We start from the raw sequence: 14,270 nt of genomic DNA, 5'->3' as shown, positions 1-14,270 counted from the left end.
AAGTCACCTTTTCAGGAAGCCTTCCAGATTCCCCGCAGCTGGACATAAACTCTGCTCATAAACTCCCGGCAGCTTTCTCTCTTCTGTCTGAGCACACTTACCCTCCACCACTTCATTTCTTCTTTTCCCTACAGGATTGTCTTCACTTCTCTCAAATCTCACACTGTGTCTGATGCAGAGCAGGCGCTTGTGACAGATGTACTGAATTAATCCTCAACTAGTTGGTCCTCCGTGGGTTCCCCATTAGCAGATTCAGCCCACAGCAGATCAAAACTATTCAGAAAAAAATTCCAGAAAGTTCCAAAAGCAAAGCTTACATTTGCCCCACACTGGCAACTATTTACACAGCATTTACATTGTATTAGGTATTATCAATACAAGTAATCTAGAGATGATGTAAAGAATACAGGAAAATGTGTATAGTGAAGTTGCTCAGTCTGACTCTTTGTGACCCCATGGACTATAGCCCACCAGGCTCCTCCGTCCATGGGATTTTCCAGGCTAAAATACTGGAGTGGGTTGCCATTTCCTTCTCTAGGAGATCTTTACAGCCTAGAGATTGAACCCGGGTCTCCCGCACTGTAGGCAGATGCTTTACCATCTGAGCCACCAGAGAAGTCTCACAGGAAAATGTGCATAGGATATGTGCAAATACTATGCCATTTTATATAAGGGACTAGAAAATCTGTGGATTTTGGTGTCTGCAGGGGATCCTGGAACCAACTCCCCACAGATACCAAGGGAACAACTGTATACTTTAAGAACAAAACAAATGCAAAACTCACACATTCTAAGGTGTAACCCCTATTTGAAAATCCCTGGGAAATTCACAGTACCCTTTCCATCTGGGAAATGCAATTTTCTGGTTTGCAAAGGAAAAAAGACCTTGGTAATATTTTTGGCTCATGAACACTTCTTTTAAAACAACATCTTAATGTATTGAGTGGAAGTGAAGCCAAAACATATGGATTAGGTTTCCTATAAAGTACATATGGATTTTATGAAAACAGCAAAGAGGCTTGGATAAAATGTAATCTCCAAAGATTAACCAGGGGTCCTTTTCCAACTCCAAAATTAATCTGGAGCTTTCTTGCTTTAATTATCTGTTGAAAGTTTCCTTTTCTGACTTAGCAACTTTCCTGGTCAGAGTTAACATATTTCACATTCCTAGGGAAGAAAAATAAGTGACTAAGGAAAAGAAAACATTTTCCTTCCATTGTCATTTTGGCCGTTTCATTTCACTGCTCGTTTCCCCTCTTTTTTGAATTATAATTTTTTTTCCTTCCTCACAAGACTATTCTTTCTCACATTTCCTATCCTTTCTCATTTTTCTCTTTGCTCTCAAACATGAAAAGGAACTATCAACATATCCCTCTTTCACCACATTCAAGACAAACATCAGCCTCTTTAGGTGGTACATGGAGATCAGTTGTCAAGGAAACGTATGGCTCAGGTGGGGCCAGACGTCCACAGGAAGTGTTTCCACAAAACCACCCTTGTCGGCAGAAATAGCCTTCCTCATAGCTGAGCACAGACTCTTACGTGAAGCCCGAACAGAAACGAAAAGCTGGGAATGAGAGTGAAAGTGGACAAGGGTGGGACGTCCCAGGTGGTCCAGTAGTTAGGACTCCGTGATTTCAATGTGGGGCTGCAGTTCAATCCCTGGTGAAGGAGACAAGATCCCACATGCCTCAGGGCCCAAAAAACAAAACCTAAAACAAAATATCTTAACAAATTCAATAAAGACTTTTTAAAAAATGGTCCACATTAAAAAAAATCTTTAAAAAAAAAAGTGCACAAAGATGAAATTGAAGGGGGGAAAAAAGAGAGAATAGAGAAATTAAGCTCTCAAAAATGTTCATTAATCCAAGCTAACCGCCCTTGGACTGCAAGGAGATCCAACCAGTCCATCCTAAAGGAGATCAGTCCTGGGTGTTCATTGGAAGGACTGATGTTTAAGCTGAAAATCCAATACTTTGGCCACCTGATGCAAAGAGCTAACTCAGTTGAAAAGACCCCGATGCTGGGAAAGATTGAGGGCAGGAGGAAAAGGGGAAGACAGAGGATGAGATGGTTGGATGGCATAACCGACTCGATGGACATGGGTTTGGGTGGACTCCGGGAGCTGATGATGGACAGGGAGGCCTGGCGTGCTGCGGTTCGTGGGGTAGCAAAGAGTCAGACACGACTGAGCGACTGAACTGAACTGAACCTCCCCACCCCAAGCAACCCTTAGGGTGCCCCAAACATGAGCCCACACATTCAGGGAACAATCTGAAACTCAGTATCTCATCTGCTCTTGGTAGGAGACCTCAGGACTTCAGGGAGTATCGGCTGTGCATTCACAGCACCACCTAGCTTGGCCACAGCAAAGGGGAGAGCGCAGACCAGAAGCCCTCCACTTAATTCTATAAAACTCCAGCTCCGCGCATGGTCCAGTCCCATCTGCGGTAACTATTGTAATTGGCTCGACAATGCCGCTTGGAAGCTCCTGTAAGATTTGTTAACAGGCTGAAAGTAGCCCTCACTACTCCCCAGAAGAACAGAATCAGGTACTTATCTCCCCAGCACCAAATAAGAAAACAAAATGGGAGCTGCAGCATTAGGTGGGGGGAGCCTTTTATCCCAGAGCAAGACCCAGAGTCGGTATTTTCACAACTAAATTGAATAAAAGTTCTCTAATTGGGATTTAACCTTATGACAGCTGCGCTCCTAAACACTTTCTTGAAGCTTAGAGTCTAATTATTTCTTTTCCACAAAACGAGTAGTAGCCATTGTGCCATGAAGCTGTCTTACTGGATAGCTCACTGTACACGCTAACAAGGTTTAATGACTGTTTGACGGGACCATAAAAGGAGGCATAAATGCACCACTAGCTGCCGAAAAACAAAACAAAACAAAACAACCAAAAAAACCCACCAATGCACCACTAGCTGCTGAAAAACAAAACAAAACAAAAAACCCACCAATGTCTGACACCCATAAGCAAGCTGCTTTTGCCACCTCATAAAGTGAATCTCTAACTAGGTTTCAAGCCTCACTTTTCAGTGGGAAGTGATATTCTTGTAAGCTAGAATTGCTCCAGCCAGCAGAAGACACAACAAGAATCCAAGGAACATTCTCCCCACACTTTGCCAAAGGGACTACACCTCTCTCTGTCTCCTTCCCACTTCTTTGACCTCCATATATTTTACTGAATCCATTAATTCACCAAATAAATATTATCAGAGTGCCTAAGGAGTACCAGGATTTATTCTAAATGTGCAAAAAGATCTCTGTCTTCAGAGATCTAGAAGAGAGAAACGGGTAACAACTAGAAAAGTAAGCACGCTTGCACCAGATGTTAGGGATGTGAGCTGTGGGATACAGTTCCCAAAACACGACTCCAACCCCCCAGATGCTGACGTACTTTCCATCAGGGGTTGTAATGCTTGTCTTCACCTCCCAGCACCTAATACGTGCTTACCATATAACGCAATCCCAATGTTTTAGAAAATTTAGTAAGCAATTAAAGTTGTTGACCAATCATCTTAACTGTTTTCCAATTCCCTGTCTTAGAAGTAAGAAAACCATAACTCAAAAAACACCTAAGCACCCTAATGTTCCCTGCAGCACTGTTTACAATAGTCAGACACGGAAGCAATCTAAGTGTCTATCAATGAGCAATGGATAAAGAAGATGTACGTATATACAATGGAATATTACTCAGCCATAAAATGGAACGAAATTGGATCATTTGTAGAGACACGGGTGGACCTACAGTCTGTGATACAGAGTGAAGTAAGTCAGAAAGAGAAAAACAAGTATCGTATATTGACACATATATGTAGAATCTAGAAAAATGGTATAGATGAAATGTATTTGCAAAACAAACATAGAGACACAGATGGAGAGAACAAACTTATGGATACCAAGTGGGGAAGAGGGATGGGGTGAACTGGCAGATTGGGACTGACATATATACACTACTGACAGGATGAATAAAGTACGTAAGTAGTGAGAGCACACTGTGCAGTTCAGACACTCTGCACAGTGCTCTGTGGCGACCCAAATGGGAAAGAACACCAAAAAAGAGGGGACATATGTATGTGCATATCTGCTGCACAGCTGTATGTCTGTATACATATGTATGCGTATCTACTGCACAGCTGCATGTCTGTATACATATGTGTATCTCCTCTACAGCTGGGTCATTATGCTGTAGGGTAGAAAATAACACAACACTGTAAGGCAATTATACCTCAATAAAAATTATTAAAAAAAAAAAAAAAGAAGAATGAGGAAAGTTAGGTCCTGCTCTATATGAACAGAAGAGGAGGAAAAAAATCCTAAAAGATCTTGAAAGAGTCCATTTATTCTGAAAACTCATGTATTCCTCTGAACACAAACAAACAATAGGATATGTTACGCAAGAGATTATTCATTTTAAGCCAGAGATTCTCAACCTGGAGGTCCCAGGTTCAAGAATGCATGTGGATCTCCTGAAATTGTTGGCATAGCTGTGAGGAGAGGGGGCAGTTGTGTGTGGTTTTCTGGGGAGAGTGTGAAACGGACCAACAACACATGTTTTCCCTGTGTTACAGAAAACAGAATCTGCGTGAGAAATCCAAGGCGAGGAACAAGGCCGCAAGAAACAGTCTACAACATCTGGAATAAATGATGCTTCCTTAAACCAGTGGAATAGCAGAAGCCTAGGAAAGCTTCAGATTTATAGAACTCCACCAAAGACACAAACTCCGTGAGGACTTCTCAGAACCAGGCTTGCCATCATGATAATAAAATCATTACACAAAAAACTAAGAGGACAGGCGTACCTCACATGGAAATAAGCCCCCAGTAGGAATTACCCTAAGGAAAGGAGAAAAAAGGCACTTTTACCTTTTCATGGTTTTCAATTAAAATTTCCACAACGATGTTCTGAAACTTCAAGTCCATGAGGGCAGCAACAGTCTCTTCCTGCGGCCTCATGAGAGTTGGTCCAAACACCACTCCTAAATTTGCCACGGTCATGAGGTTCTGCTTGGAGTGATTTGAAACACTAATAAGATGAAAGGGGGTAGAAAGGTCTCTGGTTAAAAGAAGGGGCAGTGGCCGTGGGATGTCTGCAACTCTGCCTTTCCCTACAGGCAAGAAGCCAGACTCAACTGGCCTCAGTGTCCGCCACTGTAAGAGCCACGCCTGGCAGGGCATCACAGGTGGGGACCCTACCTGCCTTCCCACTTCCTTCCTTTTCTTTGATGCTCTGTTTAACCACAGCACCATTCTTAATAATTCTATGTCTATGCTAAGCCTGTGTCCCTGAAGGCCTTCATTTACTGTCTGTTCCTTTCTGCTAAGAACACTCCTTCTTTCCCCTGGTCGTTATACACTTGTTTCCAGAGACTCCCAGACCACTTGGCACCTTTGTAAGAAGCATCGTCACGAGCACACAGAGCTTGGTCAGAACACCCATACTCCACTGTGCAGCCAACAACCTGGGCGACTGTTCTCAGCAGCCCTGCCACCCAATTCAAGTCTCCACTCAAAGGTCTTATCCTCGAAAAGACCCTCCATCACAACTCTTTATAGTCCCAAACCCAATACATATTCTTTATCCCTCACTCTTACTGAGCCTTTTTACCACTTACCACCTGACATGATTTTTATTTGTAGTCTGTTCATTATCTTTTCCCTCCTAGAAAGAAGGTACTTCACGAAGACAGGGACTTTATCTTGTTCAACTATGTGTTCAACCAAAACCTTAGAGGCTCATGAATGAATGGCTCTACGGCAGTAGAACCCCTGGAAGCACACAATATTTTCCCACCTTCAGTTTCTTTTGTGTGTGTGTGAAATACAGGTTATAAAACACAGTGTTCCTCAGCTTCCTCTCACCTCTAAAATTCTACACTTACAGTGACCTAGGAGTCATTTATATATGAAGAAAGAGCTAATTTCCCCACTGAATTATTAGATTTTGCTTACTTTATAAAGAGGGAGTGAAAAAAAAAATGGAATGGATTGAATGAAATAACTGCCTATTACTGGATTAAACAAACTTCAAGGATATATCCATGCAGACTCAGAGTTAGGAAGGTGTGAAACCAAGCTAAATTTGCTAACAGACTTATAATCACATGGCCAGAATCAGTGTGTAGGGAAATGTTTAAGGTTCTCTTTTCTTACTTCTAATCAAACCCTGAGTTGCTGGGAGTGAAGCTAAGCAAATAATTATAGGACTTCATGAGCATTACATTTCATCACTCTTGTCCAAAACACACACAGCGAGGCAAGCGTCCAGCCTGCCCTTGCAGGTGTGGCCCTGGTATTGGGTCCGCAGCCCCAGTTCAAAGCCTTACAGACCCACACCACGACATGGCACCCAGAGCAAAATAAAGCAAGTCAGGAAGAAAAAGAGGCTTACTTAGTTAAGTGTTTCACCAAAATATCCAACATTTCTTTATTTTTTTCTGGCAGTTTGTGTACCAAGAAATGGATGGCATTAACACGAGATTCCGGGCTGCCGCTCTCTTTAAAAAAAAGAAAGAAAAACAGAGAAGTTAGCAGAGAATTCATAATGAAATATAGGCCTGAAAACAAACAATTGCAACAGCTCATCCATTAAATCTTCAAGCACAGAATTTACACGCATTTTGCCACCGTTCAAAGGAAAAGAAAATCCATCTTTCTCCCTATTATGAATCGTCTATGCTTCCCCTATGATGTAATTTCAGTGCAGCAGCAAATAACGCCTTTCCCTCTGCTGGATTTAAGAACAGAAAGGCACCATGGCTTCTCACTCTGGCACGCTGCTCCTCAAGTCTGCTCCTCACTTACCTGTTGACTCTAGTCATGGGTCACCACCTCACAGAGGAATGCAAATAAAATCTCACCAAGTGGCTTCTTTCCTTTGATGCATTAAATTTTATCCCCCAAAATAATGTGCTGAAATTCTAACTCCCGTTATCACAGAATGTGAATGTTTTTAAATGTACCATCTCGTTTTCATCAGGTGTGGTAAGACACACAGACATGAAAACTGTCATGAAGGAAGAAGCTGATCCTCACAGATCCCTAGAAATAAGGGGAAATGCAATGCCAGGCAGGGCCATGCGGTGAAGCACCAGGGGCGGTCAGGAGGTGAGGGCAAGATGCTTTTCTGTGCTCTCTTTCTGAAGGAACAAGGCAGGGAAAGCAGGCTTAGGATTGGTTGGTCCAAATCTTTCAACAGGCTCAGGGATATAAAGACTCTTCCTGATTATCTGGCACCTGGTCCTGGAGTGACTAAGGCAGGAGAATGTTGGCCTGGAATGTTAGAACCTGAAAGATGGGGTCAGGGAGGCAACGTGGGCTCTGGATTGGTTAGTTCGCACATGGAAAGTGTGCAAAGGTTAAATATCTCTAGGAATTGGTTAGCCCTGGAAAGGACAGTCTCCCCAGGGTCAGTCAGGCCCCAGATGTCAAAACATTGGGATCACACGCTGTGCCTGACTCAGTGCTTATTTAGAACAGGTCACTGAAGATGTCATTAGTGAAGATGAGACAACAGTGGAGAAATGTGGTGCTGCCCACCAGGCTCCTCTGTCCGTGGAATTTTCCAGGCAAGAATACTGGAGCTCGTTGCCATCTCCTTCTGCAAGGAATCTTCCCAACCCAGGGATTGAACCCGGGTCTCTTGTGTCTCCTGCACTAGCAGGCAGGTTCTTTACCAGCTGAGCCACCAGGGAAGCCCCAATTCCAATATGACTGCTGCCCTTATAAGAAAACAAAAGCACAGGGGGAAGACGACCACTGTGAAGGCAGACACAGGAGAGACTCCATGTGTCAATGGAGTGATGAAGCTACAAGCCAAGGGTCCCCAAGAATTGCCAGGAAACGTCAGAAGGTGGAGGAGGCAACGAAGGACCCTACCCTAGAGTCTTCCAAGGGAGCAGGCCCTGCTGACACCTTGATTTGGGACCTCACCTCTTGAACTGTAAGAGAATAAACTTCTCCTGTTTTAAGCCCTTCAGTTTGTGGTTCTTTGTCACAGCAGCTTAAGGGAACAAATATAGTCCCTTAATGCCTTAGACTTTGGTCTTATGATCCATGGCTCTTATGAACAATGTGCCCAAATTCCTTTTATTGTGTTGATGGAAAATCATGGAACGCATCAAAAAAAAAAAAACACTTAATATCAAAAATTATGCTTGAGTTTTCAGAGGTGTCAAAGAAGTGGCTAACGAGAATTAGCTGCTCAGGTTACCACATCAGGAAGGAAGGTTGCAAACTGCAGTGCAAGTTCACAGAGAGCTGGCAGGGACGCGCAGGAAGGCTTCACATAAGGGAGAGCATTGAAGCAGGGGCTTGAAAAACAGGAAAGGTTTCAGGGACAGGCGGAACTGGGAGGTGAGGGGTACATTCTGCATTCGGCAAACAGTGTGAGAAAGTACACAGCCTCCTCACAGAAGGCAGCTTCAACTTATAGAAAGGTGATCAGAACCGAACTTTGGTCTGTAAAGACCAATATTACTCAACCATAAGAACAAAATAAGGCCACCGGCAGTGACACAGATGGACCTAGAGATGGTCACACTGAGTGAAGTCAGACAAATATCATATATTGCTTATATGCGGAATCTTTTTTAAAAGCGGTACAAATGAACTTATTTACAAAACAAAAATTGAGTGACAGATGTAGAAAACAAATGAGTAGTTATCAAAGGTAACAGGGAGGATAAATTGGAGGCTGGGATTGACATATACACACTATACACAAATCAGTTAACTAATAAGAACCTACTCTGTAGCACAGGGAACTCTACTTAATACTCTGTAATGGCCTATATGAGCTAGAATCTAATGAAGAGTAAATATATATATATATACGTGTGTGTGTATGTATGTGTGTAACTGATTCACTTTGCTGTACACATGAAACTAACACATCACTGTGAATCAACTACACTCTAATAAAAATTTTTTTAAAAAAGAACTGTCTTTACTGATGCCTTCTAAATTAGTCACTGAAAGTAAAGCAAGAAAGAATATGAGCAGAGGGGAAGATACACCTGAAATTTTTGGAGGATGAATTTGAATTGGGAAAAGAACAAATTAAGAGGGAAATGCTATCTGGGCAAGAAGTAGCGAGGCAGGAAGGGGCAGGCAGATGGGGAAAACAGTTGTGTTAGTCACTCAGTTGTGTCCAGCTCTTTGTAACCCCACGGACTATAGCCCGCCAGGCTCCTCTGTCCATGGGATTCTCCAGGCAAGAACACTGGAGTGGGTTGCCATTTCCTCCACCGGGGGATCTTCCTGATCTAAGGATCGAACCTGGGTCTCCCACATTACAGGCAGATTCTTTACCATCTGAACCACCAGGGAAGTCTGGAAAGGGGTTGAACTACAAATAAGAAAACAGAGCAAAGAAGTGTAGTCTGCAGTTAAGACAGTAGAATCACTTCTCCCAACTAACAGCAAAGTGGCCTTAGGCAAGTTGCCTAAGCTCTCTAGGCCTGTTTCCTCACCTGCAAAATGACGTGAACAGCACTATCTAAGCAGGCCACTCAGATTCAGTGAGGTGACCAGTGTCAAGCACTGAGCCCCAGTGGCTGGCAGAGAGAGGCACTCAAACTGTTAGCAAACATTACTGATGTCATCTGTGTTACTGTTGCGGTCTGTGTTCCTCTAATGTGAGAGCTATTACAGAAGAGGCAGAATTCACAGGATCTAGCCTCAGCTTGGCTGTAGGTCAAAGGAAGAGGCAGAGATGAAGACGTTTCTCGGCTGGGTTATCTGGCAGTAGAGTTAGTTCTACTAACTAGACAGGAACCCAGGAGGCAAAGCATGTTTGAGGAGGAAGACAATGGTGAGTGATGGAGAAAGTGACATTCAAGGGCTGGCACTCTAACAGGTATCTGTAAAGGGGAAGATGCTTTAGAGCCGAAGACTAGCCACACTCTCCAAAGCGTGTGACCTCTGGCACATGGCCAATGCTGCCCAACTACTCCAGAGGCCAACAAAGGACATGGTGGGGAAAAGAGCTCCAAAGACCTACAGGGGAGAGGCCAACAGGGAGCCAAGCAAAACACAGGAGGAGGAAGAGACCAGAAGACCAGGGAGGCTGTGTCGTGAGACAGTCAGATGAGAAGAAACCTGTGAAGACTGGGTAGCTCGTACCATCATATCATCGGGAGTTAAGGAGAGACTGGGGAATCGAAACACAAAGGAGCAGCCCCAGATATGGCAAAGTCTACCTAACAGAAGCAGGAGGTTAAAGAGTGAGGTGCTGAAGGGGACAGGGAGGGTGGGGTTTCAACCAGCTTTTCAAAATAGGAGAGGATTTCCCTGGTGCTCCAGTGGTTAAGACTCTGCGTTTCCACTGCAGGGGGGCACGAGATTGATCCGTGGTCGGAGAAGTGCCGTATGCCAAAAGGCTCAGCCAAAAAGGAAAAAAAGGCAGGGCAGGAGGGTGGTGGGAGAAAGGACAGAAACAGGAAAAGAAAGGCAAAGCCGATTAAGAAAGGGGAATTTAGTGTGTTTTTTTATTTTTTTTAACTTTTTAATAATTGGCATGTAACATTATATTAGTTTCAGGTGTACAACACTGTAATTCAATATTTGGATACACTGCAAAATGAAAAATGATCACCGTAACAAGTTAACATCTGTCACCACAAATAGTTACAGATATTTTTCCTGGTGATGAGAACTTCTAAGATCTACTCTCTTAAAAACATACAATACAGTGTTATCACCTATAGCCATCAAGCTGTACATTACATCCTCAAGACTCATTTATGTTACAATTGGACGTCTGTACCATTTACCCCTGTTCACCCATTTTCCCCACCCCATTGCCTCCCACCTCTGTCAACTACTCATCTGATCCCAGTGTCTGTGAACTTGAAGGTTTTTTGTTTGTTTTTAAGTTCACAAATAAGTGAGATCATGCAGTATTTGTCTTTCTCTGCTTGACTTAGGGAATATGCTTTTTCAAAATAACAGTTTCACCGCCTTATCATTGTTAAAAAAAAAAAGTCTGTTCTGCTAAAATTTTAGAAAACAGATAAAGTAAAAATTCAGTAAAAAAAAAAAAAATCACTAAAAATCGGAAATACATATAGTTTAAAAAGAACATGCAATCAGAGTACATAGAATTCCTACAATCAAAAGAGAAAGAGACAATCCAAAAGAAAAATGGGAAAGCGTAGAGCAAAAATATAAGAAAGACGACAGTTAAATGACCCATACATGTATGGGTCATTTAACAAAAGCACCAAACCTCATTAGTTATCAGGAAAATAGAAATTAAAACCACAATAAAAACGCCTATACACCTATCAAGATGGCTCTAAGTGAATAATAAGCTTTGACAAGGACATGAAGCACATGGAACTGTCATGCATTAACTAGGTGGGAATAACTGAATGTACAACCAATTTGGAGGACGGTTAGGCAAAATCCACCGATCTTGAACACACACATTCCTGATGATCCCAACATGCCATAGGACCACTCACTAAAGGACACACACTGGAATGTTCTTGGCAGCAGCACTTTAGGTAACAGTCCAAAATTGAAGCAACTCAAGTATGCATCAAGCCCAGAAAGGTGGATGACGGTATATTCACACAATGGGGTGCTGCACTGCCGTGAGAGTGACGTGCCGCTTCCCTCCACAGGAAGACATCTCGTTAGATGAACTTAAGCCAGACACGTCAGTGTGTCCTGTATGATTCCATTCACATACAGGTCAAACGCAGCAACCTCACCCACGATGTCAGAAGTCAGGAGCATGGCGGAGGGGGGATAGAAACCGGGGGCGGCTGTCTCACCTCGGTGGTGAAGGCAGAGTCCTAACCAGGAAATTCCTCGATGTTCGGTTTCATGACCTGAGGGCTAACTGCACAGGTATCTCCACTTCACCGAAAATCATTAACTGCACACTATTTGTGCACATTTCTATTATGTTTCAAAGAAAAGTCCAAGCCACTCATAAAACTTATCTCACCCTAAGATAAAATCTTAATTTTTAAAACTCTTTTTCATTTGAGGTCATTACAAGATGCTAAATATAGTTCCCTGTGCTATACAGTAGGTCCTCGTTGTTAATCTATTTTATATATAGCAGTGTGTAAATGGGCTTCCCTGGTGGCTCAGTGGGAAAGAATCCTCCTGCCGATGCAGGAGACTCGGGATCTATCCCTCGGGGGGAGTATCCCCTGGAGAAGGAAATGGCAACACACTCCTGTATTATTGCCTGGAGAATCCCATGGACAGCAGGCTACAGTCCACGGGGTCACAAAAGAGTCAGACACAACTTACTGACTAAACAACAACAAGTGTGTATATGTTGCTCCCAAAATCCTAATTTATCCCACCTTACCCCTTTTCCCCTTGGGTAACCATAAATTTGTTTTCTATGTCTGTGAGTCTATTTCTATTTTGTAAATAAGTTCATTTGTATCATTTTTTTTTTTTAGATTCCACGTAGAAGTGATATCATATGGTATTTGCCTTTGTCTGATTTACTTCACTTAGTATGACAATCTCTAGGTTCATCCACGTCACTACTAATGGCATTATGTCATTCTTTCCATGGCTAATACTCCATCGTGTGTGTATGTGTGTGTATACACAAAAATCACATTTTTATCCATTCATCTCTTGATGAACATTTAGGCTGCTTCCACGTCCTGGCTATAGTAAATAATACCACTATGAACACTGGTGTACATACAAGTTTCTGAGTGAGAGTTTTCACCGTTTCCAGCTATATGCCCAAGAGTGGGATTGCAGGACCATATGTAACTAGTTTTAGATTTTTTTAGGTCCCTCCATACTGTTCTCCACAGTGGCTGTGTTAGTAACGTTTAAATTTAATCCTTTCAGATTCTTCCTTCTTTTTTTCAATGAGATATTCAAATACTCTGTTTCCTTTAATATATAACAGACATCTCTTGGTCATTAAATGGACTGCATAACAATAATTTCATGAATATTTAGGTTGCTTCCAATGTTTGTAAAGTTGAGTTTGTTCCATTTGACACTTTCAGTAGTACTGTTTGAGAAGAAGAATGAGATTTTAAAACACAGGACATGTTGTTGATAAAGCAAGAGGAAGGAAAAAAGGCTAAGAAATGAAAAGGCACATGATAAAGGATAAAGGAGTATTAATCAAATACTATTAAATAATAAAAGACTCTTAGATACAGACTACATTTGTCATCAAAAGTAAAAGTACAACTCTCTAAAGAGTTAGGTGATAAATTATAATCAAGTTTCTAGTCTGGAGTTAAAACCAAGATAACACCTTACTACATCAAAGCTGGAAGGAAATGAAAGCAATAAAAATATAATAGCATTTTTCAATTCACAGCTTTGATTTTAAAAATGAAATTAAAGCAGGGACGCTCAAAAACAGTAAAAAAAATTCCCAGGAAAAGAAAGGAAGTTTGCCTGCAATAAGAATTTCATACTTTCAAAAACTAAAAATTTTTGAAAACTCTGCGCTACTTCTAATTCATGTGTGTATCTTGTCAATAATCATCTTCTTCAAAGAAAATCTAATTTTAATATTTTTGATTTATCACTTCTTCAGAAATACAAGATAGGAAAAGAGTTTTCCTGCCTTCTAAGGATAAGGTTCTTCATTTCTAAAAGTACTATAATCAGTTTTGAAAAACAGAATCAAAACCTTCCATGACCTTTCCTGAGTCCCTCTCCTACCAGCTCACACCCATCTCATTTGAAGTCACACACACATTTTTTTCCTGAGTTTGATTTTCCTTCTTCCAAAAAAGAAGATTTTGTGGATACAAAGTTTTTAAAGTGAAACTACTTTTTCTCCGTTTTGTTCCATTTTTATATTAATCAAAGCTTTATATTAATGGGCATTTTCATGCGGCTACAACATAATAATAACTTTCAGGTACTCAAAAGGAGTTTTCTAAGATAAAGTGTCCTTAGCTGCCTATGCCATGTGCATTTCATTATATTTTAACTAATATAAACTGACAAAGAATGCAAGACATAACTTTTTAAAAAATCTAAGATACTGAATTCACCATAACACCAAATTCCTGCCACTTGCCAGGGACAGGAGTTTACTGTAATAGCAAAAGCATTTTAAATTGTGGAACTACAAATCAGCATCTGCAACACTTAATGTCAATCTGCTTACGTTGCTGTGCCAACTAACGGAGACTGGAAAAGATACGAACGTAGCTTACTGGGGCTTATCGAAGATACACAGACAGATAAACTTAAATTCAATATTTAAATGTCATAAATCAATTATACTGTAACTT

At 41.6% G+C, this 14,270-nt stretch overlaps 1 protein-coding gene across 8 annotated transcripts in view; it reads right to left on the bottom strand.

The window, feature by feature from the left end:
• Positions 1–14,270, bottom strand: part of ARHGAP10 (Rho GTPase activating protein 10) — a 385,067-nt gene that overhangs the window by 112,858 nt on the left and 257,939 nt on the right. For all 8 annotated transcript variants that reach the window (XM_045163178.1, XM_044930651.2, XM_044930650.2 and 5 more), the window contains 2 exons: positions 6,404–6,509; positions 4,879–5,038 (listed from right to left, as the gene is read on the bottom strand). In XM_045163178.1, the coding sequence (XP_045019113.1) occupies positions 4,879–5,038; positions 6,404–6,509 (266 nt within the window). The remainder of the gene's footprint in view (positions 1–4,878; positions 5,039–6,403; positions 6,510–14,270) is intronic.

The sequence above is a fragment of the Bubalus bubalis genome, chromosome 17, assembly GCF_019923935.1.
Source record: "Bubalus bubalis isolate 160015118507 breed Murrah chromosome 17, NDDB_SH_1, whole genome shotgun sequence".
In the NCBI taxonomy this organism is placed as follows: Eukaryota; Metazoa; Chordata; class Mammalia; order Artiodactyla; family Bovidae; genus Bubalus; species Bubalus bubalis.
Note: the sequence above shows the minus strand (reverse complement) of the source record. Positions and strands in the feature narration are given on the sequence as shown.